A 23,539-nucleotide genomic window follows, 5' to 3' on the forward strand; every position below is an offset into this window, starting at 1 on the left:
CTTTGGGGACTATTACAAATCCCTCTACAACCTCAAAGAACCATCCACCCACCAACCCACAGACAGAGAAATAGATTAATTCCTTCAAGGAATCCAATTGCACTCGGTAGATTCAACAACACTACAAGCTCTTAACTCTCCAATCACTAGTGCAGAAGTTGAGACAGTTATCAAATCTCTCCCCATGCACAAATCCCCAGGAGCGGACGGCTTCCCCGCTGAGTACTATAAAGCTTTCACCTCCGTCCTAGCACCAAAATCGGTAGATGTTTTTAATATAGCAGCCACGACAGGATCCTTCCCAAGGGAAATGCTCCAAGCAATAATAGTTACTCTACCCAAACCCGGTAAAGACAACTCCCATCCCCAAAACTATAGGCCAATCTCATTACTAAGCTCTGACCTAAAGATATATGCCAAGGTACTGGCCAATAGATTACTGGAAATTACCCCTTCCCTCATAGGACTGGATCAAGTAGGATTTGTGAAGGGCAGGCAAGCACCAGATGGAACTAGAAGGATGCTAGATCTCCTACGTTTCGCAGAAGTCAACCAAGTTCCGAGTATTTTCCTAGCCCAAAAGGCGTTTGATAGGGTACACTGGGGTTACCCATCAAGAACCTTACACAAATTTGGAATATCAGGCTTGATTCAGTCAGCAATTATGTCCTTATACTCTAACCCCACAGCCCAAGTCTATACTTCTAGTCTTCTATCTGATCCTTTCCTATTATCTAATGGTACGCGACAAGGATGCCCCCTCTCCCCAATAATTTTCTCACTTATTATAGAACCACTGGCACAAAGTATCAGGTCCAATGAAACCATTAAAAGGCATTAGAATAGGTCATGAAAGCCACAAAATAGTACTCTTTGCCGATGATATAATGTTAACATTATCCAACCCAGCAACCTCTTTACTAGAACTTAAAAATCTACTACACAAATTTAGTCAAGTCTCCTTTTACAAAATCAATACAAACAAATGTTTCTCTTTAACACTTAATGTACCCAAAGAAGAAAAAAGTAAAATCAAACATCTATTTCCCTGTAATTGGAATCCCCCCTCAATTACATATCTTGGTGTGCAGCTCACCTCCTCTTCCGCTAAATTATATTTCAGCAACTATCCTCCTCTACTTGTAAACATCGAACAAGAGATGGTCCAAATTGGCAAACTACACTTATCGTGGATAGGGAGAATAGCTGCATATCAAATGCAAATACTACCTAAGCTTTTATACCATTTCAGAACACTAGCCATACCTATCCCCCAAACATTCTTTTCAAGATTAGCGACCATACTAAATAAGTTTATTTGGGCAGGTAAAAAACCTAGAATCGCAATGACACATCTGTACAAACCCAAACACCTCCGCGGGGTAGGTCTCCCCAACGCACACATTTATTACCAAGCAGCTATACTACAACAAACTCGATATTGGTTCTCATGTCAAACCGACAATAGATGGTCTGAAATAGAACAAGAAATCACCCCAGGCCATAATCTCCCAGCGCTGGCGTTACCTGCCTGTATACACCACAGACCAATCTCACCACTGTACCCTACTATACAAGCCTCTATAACAGCATGGTCCTCCATGTTAAAACAGCCCTTTATGGATACTACAATGCAGGAAATAAAAATTCCATTAGCGACGTATGAATACTTAATCCCAAATATTTCGATCCAAGCTTGGAAAAGGAAAGGGGAACATTTCTTTACATCTGACCTACAGGGACAGGAAGCACTGGAAAGATACCGATTGTTTCAAATAAAGCACTACACCAAATCTAATACACCCAGACCACTAAAAATACCCCAAATACTTTGGCACTACCTATACTGGGATGTCTGGAAATCTTCTAGCTATGCTCCCTCTCACTTGTGAATTGAATTGTGTCTTATGACATTTAGGCTAAACACCCAGTCATATAGTGGTAAAAGTATATAAATAAATAAATAAATCAATCAATAAATAATTAATAACACCAGAAATAGTCACACCAGAAGGCTTATGACAGAAACTAGTAATTTGTGACTACACCAAAAAGTATGCGTCTTCTGTTATTACTGTGTTAAGAAAGTATCATTGTTTGAAGTCCATAGGATAATAATCTACGAAGTAAGAAATGAACATATACGTCTCCACTAGTGACCCTCCGTAAGGTCACTAGAGGGCTACCTTTCTCAAGACCCTTAGAGGAACCTGCTCACAGTATGTACCCAGTCGGGGTGACAGGTTCTACCTCCTGTTGAGGTCGTAAAGTATACAGATATGGGTAGCTCAGTTAGAAATATTTCTTTGTAGAAGTATGTCTATCATTCACCACTCACCATGTTTATGTCATATGTTGTAAACAATGCTGCATATTTTATGTATAAACTGCAACTTTACAATAAAAATCTATGGTTTAAAAAAAAAAAAAGAAAGAATCAACATTAATCCACAGTTTCCACAATCTTTAAAGTGGATGTAAATCCAAATTTTTTTTTTTTTTTTTATATCATACTGTAGAGTATAATATTTCCTATCATTTGAGCCCAGTCTTGCCACAAAGAGTTAATCCATCTTTGAGCAATCCTCTTTTATTGTTCAGTGAGATAAATCTTGACAAACTTTGTCAAATCCTCCCCCTTGCTGTGAGTGACAGGTGATTTACATATCTTGTGCACCAGCCTAAGACACATGCATTCATTTTTAATTCCCTCCCACTCCTTTCTTCAGCAGCTCTGCAAGGATTGGCTGTTCCACACCTCAGCATGATTTGGCATGCTAAAGTCATGTGGTTACTTTCCTGTCTTTTCACTGGATGTTAGAGATCATAGCAGAAGTTCAGTGTTAGAAATACACAGGAGAAAATGCATATTGACAAGGGGAGTGTGAGGTGGGCGGGAAGTCTACTGACATCACGACTCCACCCACCGAGCTCCAGATAACAGACCCACCCACAGAATATGCAGTTTTTCGGGTCTAATAACAGACAGAGGGGAGACATTTGACAGGTAAAGATACATGCAGGAGGCATGTATATCCTTATAGATAACCCCTATGGCAGTTGTTTAGAAAGGATGACATTGGGTTTACATCCACTTTAAGTAGAGGAAGTGGAAGCAAGTGGCACATAAGATGGTGGGCTTGATGTATAAGGTCAGAGCACAAGGTGTGAGAAGTCAAACCACAAATACATAAAATGGGTAAGTAGACAACATAAGTTAAGGTCTCCTAATTAAACAATGCTGTTGCCACTTATGCTTGTAGTCAACAAGGTTTTCTCCTCAGATACATGATCCTGAGGGCACAATGGTACATAAAGGCTACCCAAATATGCACAGGGTTACAGGTTCGTGTTCCTGTTACAGAGTTCAGAACGGAAAGTAACCAGCCAGAAGCCCACTCCCTCGTGATTACCAGGCTGGAACCCAAGGCCCAATCCCAGTCCCTACTGGAAGTGATGCTCAACATCACCAGTCAAGGAGTTGCAATGCTAAATGCAGGATTGGCCCAAAGGACCTGCAACTCCCAGGGTGGTTGAGCCTTGCGAAGTCCTGGATACCCAGGATCGTAAAACACAGAAAGGAGCCTTACTTGTCAGTGGCCCAGGGGGCATAAAGAATAAAAAGAGAGGGCTCTGCTTTACCAGATTAACCATGGAGGTAAGCAGCCAAGTGATAGAGAAATTACATTTTCCTTGATTGTAACTTACCAATGTATAAGAATGCCTCCAAAACCTGGAAAAGGGCCATATAAGGAGGTTTTACTTTAGATGACTTCATACTATAGGAATGTTCTTCAGAACTGACTAAGGAATGTGCGCCATCTTCCTTAAAAGGTATAACTCTTGGAAAAAGGTAGTAATAATTGGTAAAATACTACCAACTAGACCTGCATATACTACAGTCAAAACTGGAATAAGGTAGTCCCGTACCAGGGCAAGCACATACCTGGTTTAATTATTGTGCCAAGCCGCAAACATGGGGGGCTCCTTGGTGAAAAGGCATCTACAGCTAAGTATTTTTGTTACATTTTCCAATATTATATTTGTTATCTTTTAAATAAAATGATAAATATAGTCTGATTTTACCTACAAGTGTTTGTGTGCTCTCTTTTTGCACATCTCGAAAACCCCCAAAAACAAACTATCATGTAACCGTGATAAAACACCAAGATAAAGAAAGATGGAGGTGAACAGCCCAAAAGCTTCTTCCGCCAACCTAGAGTTCCAGCAGAAAGTTCACAAACACTGACCAGTTTAGCAGAGGGACTACCTTTCATTTATTTATTTTTTTTAATGTGTTTTCGGTTCCTGTTGAAGAAGGTGCCCATCTCTTTCATAAAAGGTATGAAGGTGTAGGGCGCTCTGAATAAAAGGACTGGCCAGAGGCAATGTCCGCAATGTGGGATAGATGCAATTCAGACAGGGTGGTGTCTCATAACACTTGGGCAGCACTTCATGAGGGAAGCAATCTCTAGTAAAGATAAAACAAACAAAAAAAGGCACCTCTAAGTGCAGCAGTACAAGATTTTAATAGCCCAAAAAGGGTTAAAAACACCCTGCCTGATCCTTCTGGTGCTTGATTCCACTGCGGCTTCCCTCTGCTGGTCGGCTGGGACCCCCCTGCTGCACACCCGACCACCTCCAGGACCACCTAATCAAGACCACTCTGACACTGGACCACTATCCCATTTTACTTACCAGGATGAGCCCTGTTTTAACTTATGTCTAGTGTTTTTAACCCTTTTTGGGCTATTAAAATTTTGTACTGCTGCACTTAGGGGCGCCTTTTTTTTGTTTGTTCCATCTCTTTCATATGCTGTCCTTGAAGACAATTTGGAATTTTGGATGTAGAGAGGACACATATTTCTCAAGCTAGGTTTGGATTGCATTTGAGGCCATGTGCTAGAAAGTGCATTGATGTCTAACATTGAATATTGAAGTCAATATGATATTCTAAATCGCACACGTTCCCGGTACAAAAGGCACAAAAGTAATGGGTGCTGCAGCAATTACCAGTTGGGTTCTGGTAATTTTTTGCCGTGTTTGCTAGTGAGCTTCATTAATGACCAATATTCAATGTTAACGTGAATCTTCGCCAGAACACCATGGATCAGCAAAAAGTTGTCCAGAAAGGTTTTTAATGGAAAGAAGTCATCACAAAAGGGGTGCAACGTTTCGGGGCCGCGCAGGACCCCTTCGTCATCACTTGCCGGACGAAGGGGTCCTGCGCGGCCCCGAAACGTTGCACCCCTTTTGTGATGTGACTTCTTTCCATTAAAAACCTTTCTGGACAACTTTTTGCTGATCCATGGTGTGCTGGCAAAGATGTACGTTAACATTGAATATTGGTCATTAATGAAGCTCACTAGCAAACACGGCAAAAAAGATACATTCACTTTACATACCTTTCTTTGCTAAAAAGCATATAGGATTTTTTTTTTTAGCGAAGAACTAAGATAAAATACTTTACATAAAAATATTAGTAATGGTTAAAGGAGAAGTCCAGCTTAGCGCTCCAATGAGCACGGAGGAGATGAACAGAGAGCTGTGACTGACAGTCTACAGCTCTCTGCTCACTGAGCTGTGAAAACCGTGTGATCGGCGGTGTTCGATCATTGCTTTTTCAGTGCAGAGGCACTGGGGGACAGATGCAACAACAGTCCAATGCTGCATCCACCTAGGTAAATATGATTAGGGAAAAAGAAACCCATACTCTTTTAAACTGGTAGAGAACAGGCATTGCTATTATTATAAAGTGTATTTAAAATGTGCAGGTTCCAGGGCTGTCATCCTGATCTAGGTTTTACCATCTGGTAAGACACTGACCAGTCCCAAGAATGAGAAGAGTTCAGACTTCACTGGCTGGCATGTCTGTGATTCTTAAAACTGGCCATAGATGGATGGAATGAAATTTAGTCAGTTCGGGGGCGACCAGCCGAATTTTTGATCCATCTATGGGCAGTTCTGGTTTTTTTTTTTAAAGACTGCTCATGAACAGGCCTGCTAGAGAACTTGAGTTTGATCAGTGCTGCAGCCAATAGGCTTTTTAAAGGATATATTTTTCACTTCAAAATGTAACTTTAAAAACACATATGCCCTGTATTAAAACATATGCTACTGTTAGAACTAGAAGCATCACAAGTCAAAGACCCAAACACAATGCTCTATATTATGAGAACATTTTTGTTTTTAAATATTAGGTTTAATTTTTAAAAAAGTTACAGTATTTAATGTGTGCAGTTATGAAAAAATACATTTAAGGCATTCTCTACAATCTTTAACATCAGGTTAATAATCTTATTGTGAAATGCTTAAAATATGCCAGGTTGACGCTAAAAAATTGGTTGTGCAGGTGAGTAATTTATTTTGCATCAGGTGCAGTCCATGTTTTCATCCTCTGCTTCAACATCAGGAGGGCACAATTCATCCAGGGCAAACTCTAACAGAAGAATGTAAACAGAGAAATGGTGAAATGCTAATTCTGGTGACAAAATCATATCTATTGGCAAATACAGTGGATTTAGCTCTGTTCACAATCACTACAGTTGTGGCAGCTGTAGTTTTGTACACTAATCTGAATGAGTGTTACAGTTGCTGCCTCGGTTAAAATGTGTTCCATTATTTTGGAAAAAATATGATGCAAAGGGGGGGGGGTTGTTTTTTGTCTCACAATTTCCTTGGCAAGTTTCTGCAGCTAGAAGGCAGTTTATACAGAGTAATAACCCAATTGTTGTGGTTTTCTATCACTTTCTGTCCTTTTGATGCCCATAAAAGTAATGAGGGCGCAGTTGTTAAAGGTAAAGATAGACACAGACAGCAATAAAAACAGTGTGGCACTTTCTAACCCTTTCCCACACTAACAAAAATAAATAAATTAAATGTTTTACATTTTCTCTGTGTTGACAGGGAGTAAGGGAGATCTCCCCTAAAAGAAAAGACATGGCAATGAAAGCCTAGTCTGGTCTGTAGTGCATGTTCAAACCTAAACACCATAAATAAGAACATATTCGATTTTTCACTCCAGCAGTATATAAGGAGTTTAGAAATTGTAGAGAAATGTTTAAATAATGCATTACAATTTAACTACACCCATTAGATTTTAGACAGCTAAAATGAGTTTTAGTCGATTAAAACGTACTGGAGATTCAGTCGACTAAATACGACTAAAACTAAAACAATTGCAGAAGACTAAAATGGGACTAAAACTAAAATGCCATTTTAGTCAAAAAGCGAAGACTAGATCGAAATTTGCTGCCAAAATTAACACTGCCGAGTGGAGAGAAAGCAGTGGAAGAAACCTTGAAGGCGATGTACGCTTGCTCAGTATGACAGACCTTCAGCCAACAGCATGTGTGGCAAACCAGCAGCCTAAGCCCATGAGTCCAATGCTGACTGGAGCCAATCTTTTATAACGATTGATGCTTGAAAAATGTCCTTTCATGTTTTGAGTTCTGCCTGTCTGCTGGCCATCTCTTTCCACAACTTCCGGGAATTCTGGAAATATTTTTTATGTTGGGCTAGTGGAAGCCAGTAGAGAGATTGGCAGATTTGGACAGCAGTCACAGGTTAGTAAGGTGGACAAGTCTAGCAGCAGCAATCATGATGGACTGGAGGGGGAGTGAATTTCGTTTTGTGGTGCCTTTAGCTAGGAAGGGGCAAATTTTGGAAATGTTACAGAGGTTAAGGCAACAAGATTTAACCAGTGATTGGTTGTGGGGTCCAAAGGAGTGGTCAGAGTCTAGGATTACATCTAGCACCCTAGCTTGCGTTGAGGGACCAACATTTGTGCTATTGATCCCAATTATAAAGTTGAGAGGGAAGAATCAGGGAGGAGATATTACTAACTTAGTTTTAGACAAACAGAGTTTGAGGAAGTGGTGTGACATCCATACGGATATGTCGCTCAGTAAACTAATAATATTTAAGGATGTGAGAGTTGGGCTAAAACACCAGGTTTGTTGCTGGTGTGCTTCCTACCTAAATGCTAGTACAACGCATTGCTTTCTTCTCCATATCCATTAACAGGAATGCATCAAATATATAAATGAAAAGATATAGGCAATCTTTATGGCCTTAGGATGCTGTAATTTTTGTATATTGTTCCATATATTTAAATGTTTGTCTGTTTCCACCTGCACGGTCACCACTACACAGGAAATCTTTATTCTCTTTCTTTTGGTTTCTCTAGTTTTCTACTTTGCGGTATGGGTTTCCAGCTTCCTATTAAAAGGAATGGACCATCTGTCATGTAATGAGCTTTGCACTTGCTCAATATACCACTTCTGGTCTGTGGAAGGCAAGAAAGAGATGTCACTTCCGGTTTAGGGCACTCCCAGGATACACACCATAGAATTCTTACATCTTTTTCCTAGTATAGGGAGTATGACTCCATTCAGTGGGTCTGTTTCCTTATTTTTGAGTAAGGTTGGTTGCTTTTTCTTCTGGCATGAGCAACGCTGGAAAGTGCATTGATCAAGTGTTGGTCTCACACACACACGTATATATAAATAAGTATCTGTTGTTCATGCTATATAGCTGCTGCTATGTCTCGTCACATTGATAAAGAACTGCGTGCCTCAGAAATGTTTGTTTCCATGTAATTTAATTAAAACTGTCTATTGCTTTTCTTCTCAGCATACTTGAGTGCTGGCTATTTTTTAACTTTGGATTTGCAGAGTGCCACCTTTGGCCAAGCACCCTCCTCTATTGGCATAGGGTGACAGTATGGGACAGAGTGACAAAATGAATAAGCCCTCGTTAACACTGACAGCGGGAATGAAATCGTGCAAGTTTAGCTACTCGCACAATTTCATTCCCGCATGTCAGTCCGACTTCAGGGGCAATTTCAGAGATATCTGTGTGGGTTGCTGCACAGATGTCAATGCAAATGACAGCCCGAAGACGCCAAAAGTAGTACGAAAACTACTTTTGGGAATCGGTGCGGCGCCGCACTAATTTGGACGGTGACAAATACCATGCAAAAATGAAAAACATTGCATGAAAAAATTCATTAAGTGCCCAGTACTAGAATTTCATATATTAACCACTTGCCAACCGTTGCACGCCGATATACGTCTGCACAATGGCAGCGGTGGGCAAATGGGCGTACCTGTACGTCCCCTTTAAGAGGCGGGGATAGCAGGCGCGTGCGCCTGCCGCGTACAGCATGACTGTGCCCGCGGGACCGGCTGACTCGATGTCCGCAGGTCTCCCAGCGATTGTGCCACGGAGCCACAGAACGGGGAAGTGCCTATGTAAACAAGGCATTTCCCCGTTCTGGCTTGTGTCATGACAGAGATCACTGCTCTCTGTCATCGAGAGCAGCGATCGCTGTCATGCGAGTTGAAGCCCATCCCCCCCACAGTTAGAATCACTCCCTAGGACACACTTAACCCCTGAATCGCCCCGTAGTGGTTAACCCCTTCCCTGCCAGTGTCATTTACACAGTAATCAGTGCATTTTTATAGCACTGATCGCTGTATAAATGACAATGGTCCCAAAATAGTGTCAAAAGTGTCCGATGTGTCCGCCATGTCGCAGTCCTGATAAAAATCTCAGATCGCCACCATTACTAATAAAAAAAAAAAAAATAATAATAAAAATGCCATAAAACTATCCCCTATTTTGTAGACGCTATAACTTTTGCGCAAACCAATCAATATATGCTTATTGCAATTTTTTTTACCAAAAATATGTAGAAGAATACATATTGGCCTGAACTGAGGAAAAAATTTTTTTTTTTTTTTTTTTTTTTTATAGATTTTTGGGGGATCTTTATTATAGCAAAAAGTAAAAAATATTGCGTTTTTTTCAAAATTGTTGCTTTTTTTTTGTTTATAGCGCAAAAATAAAAACCGCAGAGGTGATCAAATACCACCAAAAGGAAGCTCTATTTGTGGGGAAAAAAAGGACATCAATTTTGTTTGGGTGCAACGTCGCACAACCGCGCAATTGTCAGTTAAAGCGACGCAGTGCCGAATCGCAAAAAGTGCTCTGGTCAGGAAGGTCGTAAAATCTTCCGGGGCTGAAGCGGTTAAAGTGTCCTGTGCAATCAAAATCATATATGCAATAAAGTGTTCAGTGCATTCCAATGAGTAAAGTGTCCCATATAGTTAAATGAGCTCAGATGCAAAATTCAGCAATAAACTTTCATTTTGTATCATGTAATAAGGGGTAGAATACTGTGAGTGGGAGAACTACAAGTACAGACATTGTTTGCAGCTGTCGGCTTGTAGTCATCAATTAACTACTAGGGCGCCGTTAAGCACTCTAAGTAGTTCATTGATGCTTCCTGTCAGTGTGCATCTGCCTGCCGGGTCGTAGTTAAGAAAAAAAAAAAAAAAACAATACATGCACATTTTTTACCTGTGTGCATTATTTTTTTCACAAAGGTGAACTTATACTTTAACTCTGTTTACTCTCCTCTTCAAATCCACCTTCTCTTTCCTCTAGACCATGCACAGAGAACAAACAGGTGCTGCATAGTGTAAAACCCTTTTATTCATATAAAACCATTAAAAAACAAAAATGCACTTACATTCATATATTATTATTGTATTACCATGTAAAACATATAGATTGAACCATTTAGGCAATGTATATAAAAGCTCTCCAGGATGAGACACACCCAATCCACTGGAAGGGTGAAACATGTAACACGGGGTTGGTTTTGGAGTGAAGTCATCCTGCACAGAGAGCCTGTCCTGCTTGCAGCTTGTTGCTGTGTGTGACAGATTACTGAATTCATGTGTCGTGACAAGACAAATCCAAATGTACAGTAAGTGCATTTTGTTTTTAATGGTTTTATACACTATGCAACAACTGTTTGTTCTCTGTGCATTGTCTCGAAGATTTGAGGAGGAGAGTGGACTGAGTTAACCCATTATTGGCTGGATTTAAGCAGATCGTATTACGTGAAACAAAACTAAAGTTTACTGTTGACTAATGTTTGGCGAGTAGCTAGTGGTTGTGACGCAGAACATCACAATGTGGACACACAGATCAAAGGAGAGATTTCTTTTGGAACACTTTTCCTTGGATGAACTTTGTTTGCACATGGATTTTGTTGCACCCAAGCTCGTATAACTATATGGGACACTTTACTCATGGAACACACTGGACACTTTACCGAATATATAAATTTGATTGCACAGGACACTAATATATGAAATTAGAGCAATGGACACTTTATTAATGATTTCATACAGGGTTTTTATTTTTTGCATGGTATCTGTAAAATTTGCACTTTGTTTTTCAGTTTTTTGGGACACGTTACAATTTGGACTATTTATATTTTTTTGTATTTTGCACAAATTTCTGGAAGTTATACTGTGTATTTTATTGTTGGGTATTGCTAAAAGTGGACAGCTCAGTCATTATTTATAGGTTATATTTTGAGAGCTTTTTTTGTGACAGCAATTTCCCTTTTATTGTGTGTGTATATTATATATATATATATATATATACACATACATATATATACACACACACACACACACACACACACACATACATTTTTTCCTTACATGGCACAGACTTATGGTTGGTATCGAATTCTTTTCATGTGCTATCTCATGTGACCCTCACTCTGTTTTTTTTTTTTTTTTTTCAGCCAGAAGTGGAGTTCTGCCACTTACAGCTATTGCCCCCCACTCATCGCTGTCACTTGTAAACACAGAAGCCTTCTGTGCAGAAGTGAGGGCTGTGGAGGGAGATGTGTGTAAAGATGTGGGATGGGGGAGAGTGGTGCAGAGGTTAGAGCTGAGGTTTGAGGGGTGGAAGTGAGACGTGGACAGCCTGTGAAAAAGAGCTGAACCCTGCACACTGTGCAGAACACACCGCTAAACCCTGCGCTCTATGTAGTGCAGTCCTCAACCCTGCACTCTTCATGGCGCACTCCTGAACTCTGCACTTTGTGTACGCCTATGTATCAGAGTGTGTGTATGTGTATATATATATATATATATATATATATATATATATATATATATATATACACACACACACACACACACACACACACACACAGTTGTGCTCATAAGTTGACATACCCTGGCAGAATTCATGATTTCTTGGCCATTTTTCAGAGACTATGAATGATAACACAAAAACATTTCTTTCACTCATGATTAGTGTTTGGCTGTGCTTACTCTTTAAATCGTAATCACAGAAGCTACCCAAATGACCCTGATCAAAAGTTTACATACACTGGTGATTTTGGTATGATAACATGCACACAAGTTGACACAAAGGGGTTTGAATGGCTACTAAAAGGTAACCATCCTCACCTGTGATCTGTTTGCTTGTAACTCGTGTGTGTGTATTAAAGGTCAATGAGTTTCTGGACTACTGACAGACCCTTGCATCTTTCATCCAGTGCTGCACTAAAGTTTCTGGATTCTGAATCATGGGGAAAGCAAAAGAATCATCAAAGGATTTGCGGGAAAAGATAGTTGAACTGTATAAAACAGGAAAGGGATATAAAAATATATCCAAGGAATTGAGAATGACAATCAGCAGTGTTCAAACTCTAATCAAGAAGTGGAAAATGAGGGGTTCTGTTGAAACCAAACCACAATCAGGTAGACCAACTAAATTTTCAGCCACAACTGCCAGGAAAATTGTTTGGGGTGCAAAGAAAAACCCTCAAATAACTCCAGGTGAAATACAGGACTCTCTGAAAACATGTGGTGCGGCTGTTTCAAAATGCACAATAAGGTGGCACTTGAAGAAAGATGGGTTGTATGGTCGAGTAGCCAGAAGAAAGCCATTCCTACGCAAATGGCGCAAATTATCCTGCTTACAATACGCCAAACAGCACAGAGACAAGCCTCAAACCTGGCACAAAGTCATTTAGAGCGATAAGACCAAAATTGAGCTTTATGGCCACAACCATAAACACTACATTTGGAGAGGAGTCAACAAGGCCTATGATGGAAGGAACCCCATTCCTACTGTGAAACACGGAGGTGGATTGCTGATGTGTGAGCTACAAAGCCACAGGAAATTTGGTCAAAATTGATGGCAAGATGAATGCAGTACGTTATCAAAAAATGCTGGAGGAACATTTGCATTCATCAGCCAGGAAGCTGCGCATAGGACGTACTTGGACATTCCAACATGACAATAATCCAAAACACAAGGCCAAGTCAACCTGTCATTGGCTACAGCAGAATAAAGTGAAGGTCATGAGAGTGGCCATCTCAGTCTCCTGACCTCAATATCATTGAGCCACTCTGGGGAGATCGCAAACGTGCAGTTCATGCAAGACAACCCAAGGATTTACAGGAACTGAAAGCTTTTTCCCAAGAGGAATGGGCAGCTTTACCTTCTGAGAAGATAAAGAGACTCATCCACAAATACCACAAAAGACTTCAAACTGTCATTGATGTTAAAGGTGCAATACACAGGATTAGGAACTGGGGTATGGAAACGTTTGATCAGGGTCATTTGGGTAGTTTCTGTTGTTGTTATGATTTAAAAAGAGTAAACACAGTTGATTGATAATAAATGGCTTCAGCCAAACACTAACCATGAGTGAAAGAAAAGTTTTTGTGTTATTGTGTTATTCATATTCTCGGAAAAATGGGCAAGAAATCATAAATTCTGCCAGGGTATGTAAACTTAAGAGCACAATATATATATTCTTACAGACACAACCGGCCCTTTGAATCACATTGCTGATGCGGCCCGCAATAAAAATTTAGTTTGACACCCCTGTATATAGGTTATACCCAAGGCAGAAAGGCATAGATGGCAATAAAAAATGTCAGGAATTCTAAACCCCTCTTCAGTAAAATTATATTTTGTCTGTTTGGTGGATCACAAAGTCAAAGCGCACAGGACCTATTTCTGAGATCATGTTAAAAGATTGCAAAGCAGACACAAAGTTTGAAGGATTATGGGTAAATTGCTCTTTAAAGTGAATGTACCAAATATTAAGGGACTGACCTTCATTCTCTTTCAAAATATTATATTTTCTTAAGATAGCTCGGACTCCTCTTACAGCTTGATCATATGGGTGGAGGACCTCCAGACAGTTCTCACTGAAGTTTTTATCCTTTTGGAAGAAACTGTACAACAGCATTGCCATCTCCCTTAGAAGTTGCACAGATTTGTTTAAGGATGGTGTGGGACTGAGTAAAATTAGGCGCCGCACACAGAGCCACTCCTGGTGTAGGGTGAGAACCAAGGCCTTTACAACCTAAACAATGGAAAAATAACATTTATGACACCAAAGACTGATGAAAGAATCTTTTGTAATGTTTTATGGGTTCTTATGTGATACAAACACTACGGACAGTGTATAAAAAAAATAGGATTTTTTTCATCATACTTACCTGTAAAATCCTTTTCTTTGAGTACATCATGGGACACAGAGTTAGGCTAATATTCATTACCTGCTGGGTTATACTTCATCTCCAGGTGAATGGACACTGGTAGACCAAAGGTCTTTAGACAGGAAGTGATCCCCTATATAACCCCTCCCATACGGGAAGTTACTTCAGTTTTGAAGCAAGAACTGAATCCTTAAATAGAGGGGAGGGACCTCTGTGTCCCATTATGTACTTAAAGAAAAGGATTTTACATGTAAGTATGATGAAAAAATCCTATTTTCTTTTTCATACATCATGTGACACAGAGTTAGGCTAATATTCATTGCCTGCTGGGACGTCCCTGAGCAATAGCCTTGAGGGGAGGGAGACACCCTGCCAATCAATAGCCATCAGACCTTATACGGCAACCCGCAGTACACTGCGGCCGAAAGATGAATCCTTGGCTGCTCGAACATCCACTTGGTAACATTTTGTGAACGTATGCACTGAAGACCAGGTAGCAGCCTTACAAATCTGAGCCACAGATACCCGATGGCGAAAAGCCCAGGAGGTTCCTACACCCCAGTAGAATGAGCTTTACATTTCAGACCATAGGCCTAAATGACCAATTGACGGACCCAATTGGCAATGGAAGCTTTGGAAGCTGCCTGCCCCTTCTTGGGTCCCTTTGGTAAAACAAAAAAGGATTTCCACAGATCTAGACAAATAAACCTTGACTGTCTGGATAAAGTCCAAAGAATACAGTCGTCTCTCTTCCGCAGAACGAGGCCGAGAGAAAAAAGAAGGAAAAATAATGTCCCGATTTAAATGAAAGGCCGACACCACTTTTGGCAAAAAGATGGAATAGGTTGTAACACGACCCTGTCGTGGTGAAGGATCAAGTACAGTTCCCTGCATGAAAGGGCCGCCAACTCTGACACCCTTCTAGTCAAGGTGATAGCCATCAGGAAGGCTAGCTTGCATGACAGCAAGTCTAATGGAATTTCCTTGATAGTTTCAAATGGTTCTTTCTGTAACATAGACAGCACCAAATTCAAGTCCCAAGGACACATAGGTGACCTAATGGGGGGGAACCAAGAGAGTTGCTCCCTGCATAAAGGTTCGGACCAGTGAATGGGAGGATAAAGGCCTTTGGAAGAATACCGATAGGGCTGAAACTTGACCTCTGATTGTACTCAAAGCCAATTTGATTTCCACAGCTGACTGTGTCTTCCAGACCTTATGATGGATCTTCCTAGTGACAGCTTTTCTAGCATTCACTAGGGTAGACACCACTGGTCCAGAGATGCCACGGTCCTTTACCACCCTGGCTTCAATAGCCATGCTGTCAAATTTAGAGACTGTAAATTGGGGTGGAATATAGGACCTTGAGACAGTAGATCGGGGCGCCGTGGAAGCGTCCATGGCCCGTCTATTGTCAGTCTCACAATCTCCGGGAACCAGGGCCTTCTGGGCCAGGCTGGTGCCACCAGAATGACGAACTCTCTCTCTCCGAATCCTGTGCAACAAATGTGGAAGGAGAGGGATCGGAGGGAAAGCATAAACCAGGGAGTACAGGCTCCATGGAACTACCACAGCATCTGCTCCGATTGCCAGAGGATCTCTTTTGTTCGGGAAACAAATTGCTGTAGCTTGTTGTTGAACCTGGATGCCAGTAGGTCGACCTCTGGCCATCCCCAACGTTGGCTAATTTCCTGGAACACCCCTGGGTGTAGGGACCATTCCCACGGGCAGATCTACTGGCGGCTGAGATAATCTGCCTTCCAGTTCTCTACTCCCGGGATATGGACTGCCGATAGAATCGGCACATGTCCCTCTGGCCCGGGCTAGTATGTGGTTCACCTCCTTCAGAGCTGAATGACTCCTTCTACCGCCTTGGTGGTTTATATAGGTCACTGCTGTGGCATTGTCGGACTGAACCCTGATAGGGTAGTTCTGAAGCTCCACCGTCCAGGCTTGTAGGCAAGTCATACTGCCTGTATTTCCAGGACGTTGATGGGCAGGATCTGTTCTGTCCTTGACCATTTCCCCTGAGCTGTGAGCTCTTCATGGTCGCCAAAAAAACTGGCATCTGTAGTCAGTACTCTCCAAGTTACAGGGAGGAAAGATCTTCCCTTTCGCAGGTTCTGATACTGAAACCACCAGTTTAGGCTTAAGTGTGGCGGAAGAGACAAGAACATTGGATAATCCAGGGCTTGTCCTCTCCTGTTCCAAGCCAACAAGATGTCTTGTTGTAGAGGCCTGGAATGGAACTGGACATAGGGCACTGCCTCGAAGGAGGATATCATCCTCCCTAGAAGACTCATACAGAGCTGAATGGAGGGCTGTCTGGTGCCCCTTATCTGACGCACCTGATTCTCCAGGGCACAGACCCTTGCTGGTGGCAAGAATACTCTTGCTTGGACCGTATCTAGGACCAGATCTAAATATCTTAGACTGAGCTCAAGGCTGACTTTTCGGCATTTATGATCCAGCCTAAGCTTTCCAAATACCGCACTATGCATGTTATGCTCTGTTCTAGAGCCTGCAGTGAGTGCTCTCTGAGCAGGAGGTCGTCCAGATACCCGAGCACCAGGATCCCTTGGGCCCTTAAAAGACCAGTACTGGTGCTAGGACCTTTGTGAACACCTGGGGAGCTGTAACAAGCCCGAAGGGTAGAGCCACAAACTGAAAATGACGTTCCTTTATGCAAATCGCAGGAACCTCTGATGAGGCTGAAAGATGGGTACGTGTAAATACGCCTCCTTTATATATCGATGGAGGCTAGAAAGTCTCCCCTCTGGAGTGAGGCTACTACTGAGCGAACAGACTCCATCCGTAGATACTGGTTCAGGATCTTAGGTCCAAAATGGACCTGGTGTCCCAGTTTGGTTTTTGAACCATAAACAGGTTAGAGTAAAACCCCATGCCTTTTTCGGATACGGAAACCTCTACAATCACTCCTTGGTGCACTAAATGATGTAGTGCCTGAAACAATAAGTCTCTTTTTGGAGGATCCGAGGGAATGCTGGATCTTAAAAACCACTGAGGGGGAACCCCCCCGCAACTCCAGCTTGTAACCGCGGGGTATAGTTGAGGTGACCCACTCCTCCTTAATTATTGTTCTCCAAGTATCGGCAAAGTGCAGCAACCTTCCCTCCACCCGATAGGAGTGGGGGGCGTCTCCTCAAAAGGAGGGCTTGGTGCTGGGTTTAGAAGAATTTTGGACCCAGGGCCTTTTCTGACCCTGGCCTTGCGGCCTGCCCCTGGCTCTAGCCCCCTGTTGACGGTGGAACTGCGCATATGTACAGACAAAAGAGCCAAACGAGAAACCTGCTGTATTGAATCCTTTAAGGTGTCAACATCAACAGCAAAACACAGCGCTCGAGGAATATCTGCCCTATTTTCAGGTAGATCATCCTCCTGGTTAGGCCTGTCAGACCATCTGATCTGATCCTTTACGGACTGGCAGATACCAATTGCTGCAACAGCTGGCTGAATAGCTGAACTGGCCAAAGAAAAGGAAGCTTTTAATGACTCCAATTTCTTGTAAACAGGGCCTTTCAAGGCCTGTGCATTATCCACCGGAAATGTTTTTGTTTAAGGAAGAGACTGCTGCATCTATGGCTGGCATGCTCCACTTAGTGAACTTTTCATCCATGGGATATAAAAGGGAAATGCTTAGGAGGAACAACAATCCTGTCAGGATGTTCTCAATCAGCATACACCGCCTGTTCCAACAGAGGGTGTAAGGGGAAAACCTGTGTGGCCTAAAGAGGACTCAGGGATCCCAAAGAGGACCAGGGGGGCACAGTAACCTCTGCAAGAGGCAAGGATCTTCTTGTCCAGATTGCTCGGAAGCAGACTCATCTGCCAGGCCATCCACTGAATCCTGAGCTTTAAGCTCCCCCCTATCCTCAACCCATTCTTGTTCCAGACTAGGAGGCTCCGGGGAGGGGGATCTGTCACGCTTCTTGCCACCCTGCGGGATGGAGGCAATCACGCCAGCAATCCTGTGCTCTTACCCGACTAGGGCTGAGGACAGTTCATCCTTAGTCATAAAGGGTGAAGCAGCAGCGTTGACTGTAGAGACAATCCCAGATAGGCGCAGCGGCTCAGATTGCCCGGGAGCCTCTGGTCCTTCAGGGGATACAACACTAGATACGACTGGGTTCATCAAGAACTACTGATGACATAGGTGTGCCCTTCCCTGTAGTGTTAGCTCCACTCCTCTTTTTTTGAAGACATTTACTAGCTACAAAAAAAAGCACCTGGGTGTAGTATTAAAACACCTCAGAAGGGAGACCCTTTAATAGGGCTCACCAAGCCCCTGTGCAACAATCCTGCTAAGCACCTTTAGCCCGCCAAGCAACACCTGGTGACTCATGTGACCCGCGTAAGGAGAAAATGAACCGCTGCAAATGCCTGGTTCAGAGCCTGCTCTGTGTCCCGCAGCTGCCTTCTGGAAGCACCGCATGCTTGGCATACACAGCTTAAATAAGCTGGCTGTGCGCCGGAGCGTTCGGTGCATGCGTACGCACATGTGTGGTCCCGGCGAACGGGCATGGCTGTATTCGCGTATGACGCAAATCTTCATGCGCCCAGATAAAGGCTACGGCGCCTGTGCGGCAAAGCCACATGCGCCATGGCCGTCAAACTGCTGAGCCCAGCGGGCTCTTGCGAACGCACGTGTGCCATGGCGAACCAAGGTGAAATCATACATCATACAGGTAAAAAACAGCCAGACACAAGCAAAAAAAGGTACACTTTGCAAACACCCACAGCTAGCCCAAAACTCCCCCTGTATGGTCACCACACACAGGTGTCCAGCTTCTAGCTAGCTTGACTGATTGTTACAACCACTGGGACACCCCACAATAAGAAAATAAGGGGGTTTCATTTACCCGTCCAGGCTCAGAGCAGCTTAGAAACTAAGAGCCCAAACTTCACCCATCATGGTGGGTTCCTGTCACTTAAGGACCTTCAAGGACTGGGCACCATTTTCATGTTTAGGGTCCACTCCCTTGGACCTGTACAGCATCCTGCAGGAATGCTTTAGCGCTGTGGTGGCCAGGATTCCACTTCGCAGGGTCCAGTGCCCGGGGGGCGCATTACAGGCAAAACCTCACAGGATCCTGAGTTTTCTTTGCGAGGCTCGGCAGGGCCGATCCTAGAGTCACAGACGCCAGGGTGCAGAAATATTTCTGGCGCCCCCCACATGGGCGTGGTCATCTTTACCGACTCCTCCCCTTTACAAATGATTCTATGGCAACGACTCAAACACAGAGCTGCTCCCCTAAGAAGTCTTTGTTACCCTAGGATCCTCCCACGATCTCTTAACAATAAAGAAAATACAGGAAAAGAGTACACTAATGAGACCTGGAGGGGAGTCTCTCTGATGCACACAGAGAGGGCTGTCTGTTAGAAAGAGTCCCCAGACATAATACAGGATGCGGTCAAAGACTGCAGACATTATACAAGAGACAGACACTGCAATCATAGTACAGGAGATGGTCAGAGACTGCAGACATAATACAGGAGATGGTCAGAGACTACAGACATGATACAGGAGATGGTCAGAGACTGCAGACATAGTGCAGGAGATGGTCAGAGACCGCAGACATAATACAGGAGATGGTCAGAGACTGCAGACATAATACAGGAGATGGTCAGAGCCTGCAGACATGGTACAAGAGGTGATCAGAGACTTCAGACATAGTAAAGGAGATGGTCAGAGACTGCAGACATGTTACAGGAGATGGTAAGAGTCTGTAGACATAGTACAGGAGATGGTCAGAGACTGCAGACATGATACAAGAGATGGTCAGAGACTGCAGACATGATACAGGAGATGGTCAGAGACTGCAGACATAGTGAAGGAGATGGTCAGAGACTGCAGACATGATACAGGAGATGGTCAGAGACTGCAGACATAGTGCAGGAGATGGTCAGAGCCTGCAGACATAATACAGGAGATGGTCAGAGACTGCAGATATAATACAGGAGATGGTCAGAGACTGCAGATATAATACAGGAGATGGTCAGAGACTGCAGACAAGATAGAATAGATGGTCAGAGACTGTAGACATGATACAAGAGACAGTCAGACACTGCAGACATGGTACAGAAGCTGGTCAGAGATTGCAGACATGATACAAGAGATGGTCAGAGACTGCAGACAAATTACAAGAGATGGTCAGAGACTGCAGATATACTACAAGAGATGGTCAGAGACTGCAGACATGATACAGGAGATGGTCAGAGACTGCAGACATGATACAAGAGATGGTCAGAGACTGAAGACACGATACAAAAGATGGTCAGAGACTGCAGACATTATACAAGAGATGGTCAGAGACTGCAGACATTATACAAGAGATGGTCAGGGACTGCAGATATGATACAGGAGATGGTCAGAGACTGCAGACATAGTGCAGGAGATGGTCAGAGACTGCAGACATAGTGCAGGAGATGGTCAGAGACTGCGGACATAATACAGGAGATGGTCAGAGACTGCAGACATTATACAAGAGATGGTCAAAACAAGAAGATGGTCAGAGACTGCAGTTCCTATGGACGTTAGTAGATAATGGCCGATCGGCCCTCTCACCTGACCCAGTGATACAGCAACGGTTCCTCTGATCAGGTGTCAGCTCACTCTGAATTGCCCGTGGCGACTCCGCTGGGTAGCACCCAGATCTGTATTCCGGCAATGACTCCATTCCTTTCTCCACCAGGGATGGCGCTAGGCTGTGTGTCTTTCCCTCTGGTGGTGCAGGGCAGTGGGGTTCCCTCTCTGATGGTGTTCCCTCAGCACTGCCCTCTCCCTCTGGAGTCCAGGGTGTACTTCCCTGAAAGCTTTCCCAGGCTCCTGTCTCTCTCTCTCCCATTCAGCTGAGCATGCTGTGTGGGCTGCAGTTTCCGTGTTACAGTGGGGCTGTCAGTCCTCGGGACTACATGTCCCACAATCCTCTTCTATGCTCCTTTTTCTATTCTATTTTTTCCCTGGCTGATATGAAGGCAGGGGAAGAAACATAGTGGGAGGCTGTGCCTGCCAGCACAGCTCACTAGTATAGCAGTGCACGTGTGGAGGAGAGGGAGGGGAAGGGGCAAAAGAAGAGCCCGCAGCTGCAGTGACGTCACTAAACCCCCTCCATTAGTACAGACCCCCCCAGGAGAAGCCCCCCTCCACTAGTACAGACCCCCCCAGGAGAAGCCCCCCTCCACTAGTACAGACCCCCACAGGACAAACCCCCCCATTAGTACAGACCCCCCACCAGGACAAACCCCCTCCATTAGTACAGACCCCCCGGACAAACACCCCCCCTCCATTAGTACAGACCCCCCAGGACAAACCCCTCCATTAGTACAGACCCCCCCAGGACAAATCCCCCCTCCATTAGTACAGACCACCCCCCAGGAGAAACCCCCCTGCATTAGTACAGACCTCCCCAGGACAAATCCCCCATTCATTAGTACAGACCCCCCAGGACAACCCCCCTCTATTAGTACAGACCCCCCAGGACAAACCCCCTCCATTAGTACAGACCCCCCCAGGACAAATCCCCCCTCCATTAGTACAGACCACCCCCCAGGAGAAACCCCCCTGCATTAGTACAGACCCCCCCAGGACAAATCCCCCATTCATTAGTACAGACCCCCCAGGACAACCCCCCTCTATTAGTACAGACCCCCCCAGGACAACCCCCCCTTCATTAGTACAGACCCCAACAGGACAAACCCCCCTCCATTAGTACAGACCCCCCAGGACAAATCCCCCATTCATTAGTACAGACCCCCCAGGACAACCCCTCTTCATTAGTACAGACCCCCCATGACAACCCCCCTTCATTAGTACAGACCCCCCCCAGGACAACCCCCCCTCCATTAGTAGAGACCCCCCAGGACAAACCCCCTCCATTAGTACAGACCCCCCCAGGACAAATCCCCCCTCCATTAGTACAGACCACCCCCCAGGAGAAACCCCCCTGCATTAGTACAGACCCCCCCAGGACAAATCCCCCATTCATTAGTACAGACCCCCCAGGACAACCCCCTCTATTAGTACAGACCCCCCAGGACAACCCCCCTCTATTAGTACAGACCCCCCCAGGACAACCCCCCCTCCATTAGTACAGACCCCAACAGGACAAACCCCCCTCCATTAGTACAGACCCCCAGGACAAATCCCCCATTCATTAGTACAGACCCCCCAGGACAACCCCTCTTCATTAGTACAGACCCCCCAGGACAACCCCCCTCTATTAGTACAGACCCCCCCCCAGGACAACCCCCCCTCCATTAGTACAGACCCCAACAGGACAAACCCCCCTCCATTAGTACAGACCCCCCAGGACAAACCCCCCCTCCATTAGTACAGACCCCCCTAGGACAAATCCCCGCCATTAGTACAGACCCCCCCAGGACAACCCCCCTCCATTAGTACAGACCCCCACCAGGACAAAGCCCCCTCCATTAGTACAGACCCCCACCAGGACAAAGCCCCCTCCATTAGTACAGACCCCCCCAGGAGAACCCCCCTCCATTAGTACAGACCCCCCCAGGAGAACCCCCCCTCCATTAGTACAGACCCTCCACCAGGACAAACCCCCCTCCATTAGTACAGACCCCCCAGGACAACCCCCCCATTAGTGCAGACCCCCCAGGACAAGATCCCTCCATTAGTACAGCCACCCCCAGGACAAATCCCCCTTAATTAGTACAGCCACCCCCAGGACAAATCCCCCTTCATTAGTACAGACCCCCCCAGGACAACCCTCCCTCCATTAGTACAGACCCCCCCAGGACAAGCCCCCCCCATTAGTAAAGACCCCCCCGAGACGACCCCCCCATTAGTACAGACTCCCCCAGGACAAACCCCCTCCATTAGTACAGACCCCCCACCAGGACAAACCCCCCTCCTTTAGTACAGACCCCCCCAGGACAACCCCCCCTTCATTAGTACAGACCCCCCAGGACAACCCCCCTCCATTAGTACAGACCCCCCCATTAGTACAGACCCCCCCATTAGTACAGACTCCCCCAGGACAAACCCCCTCCATTAGTACAGACCCCCCACCAGGACAAACCCCCCTCCTTTAGTACAGACCCCCCAGGACAACCCCCCCATTAGTACAGACCCCCCAGGACAAATCCCCCCTTCATTAGTACAGACCCCCCCCAGGACAACCCCCCTCCATTAGTACAGAACCCCCACCAGGACA

At 44.5% G+C, this 23,539-nt stretch overlaps 1 protein-coding gene across 5 annotated transcripts in view; it reads right to left on the minus strand.

Annotated features, from left to right (window-relative positions):
• Positions 1-6,180: 6,180 nt before the first annotated feature.
• The window catches only part of ATRIP (ATR interacting protein), a 275,160-nt gene continuing 257,801 nt past the window's right edge, over positions 6,181-23,539 (minus strand). For 2 of the 5 annotated variants that reach the window (XM_073592749.1, XM_073592748.1), the window contains 2 exons: positions 13,951-14,203; positions 6,181-6,439 (listed from right to left, as the gene is read on the minus strand). In XM_073592749.1, the coding sequence (XP_073448850.1) occupies positions 6,372-6,439; positions 13,951-14,203 (321 nt within the window). In that variant the 3' untranslated portion in view covers positions 6,181-6,371. Of the gene's footprint in view, positions 6,440-13,950; positions 14,204-23,539 lie in introns of those variants that run through there. The other 3 variants (XR_012235293.1, XM_073592750.1, XR_012235292.1) reach the window with 2 other exon arrangements.

The sequence above is a fragment of the Aquarana catesbeiana genome, linkage group LG07 (assembly GCF_042186555.1).
Source record: "Aquarana catesbeiana isolate 2022-GZ linkage group LG07, ASM4218655v1, whole genome shotgun sequence".
NCBI lineage: Eukaryota > Metazoa > Chordata > Amphibia > Anura > Ranidae > Aquarana > Aquarana catesbeiana.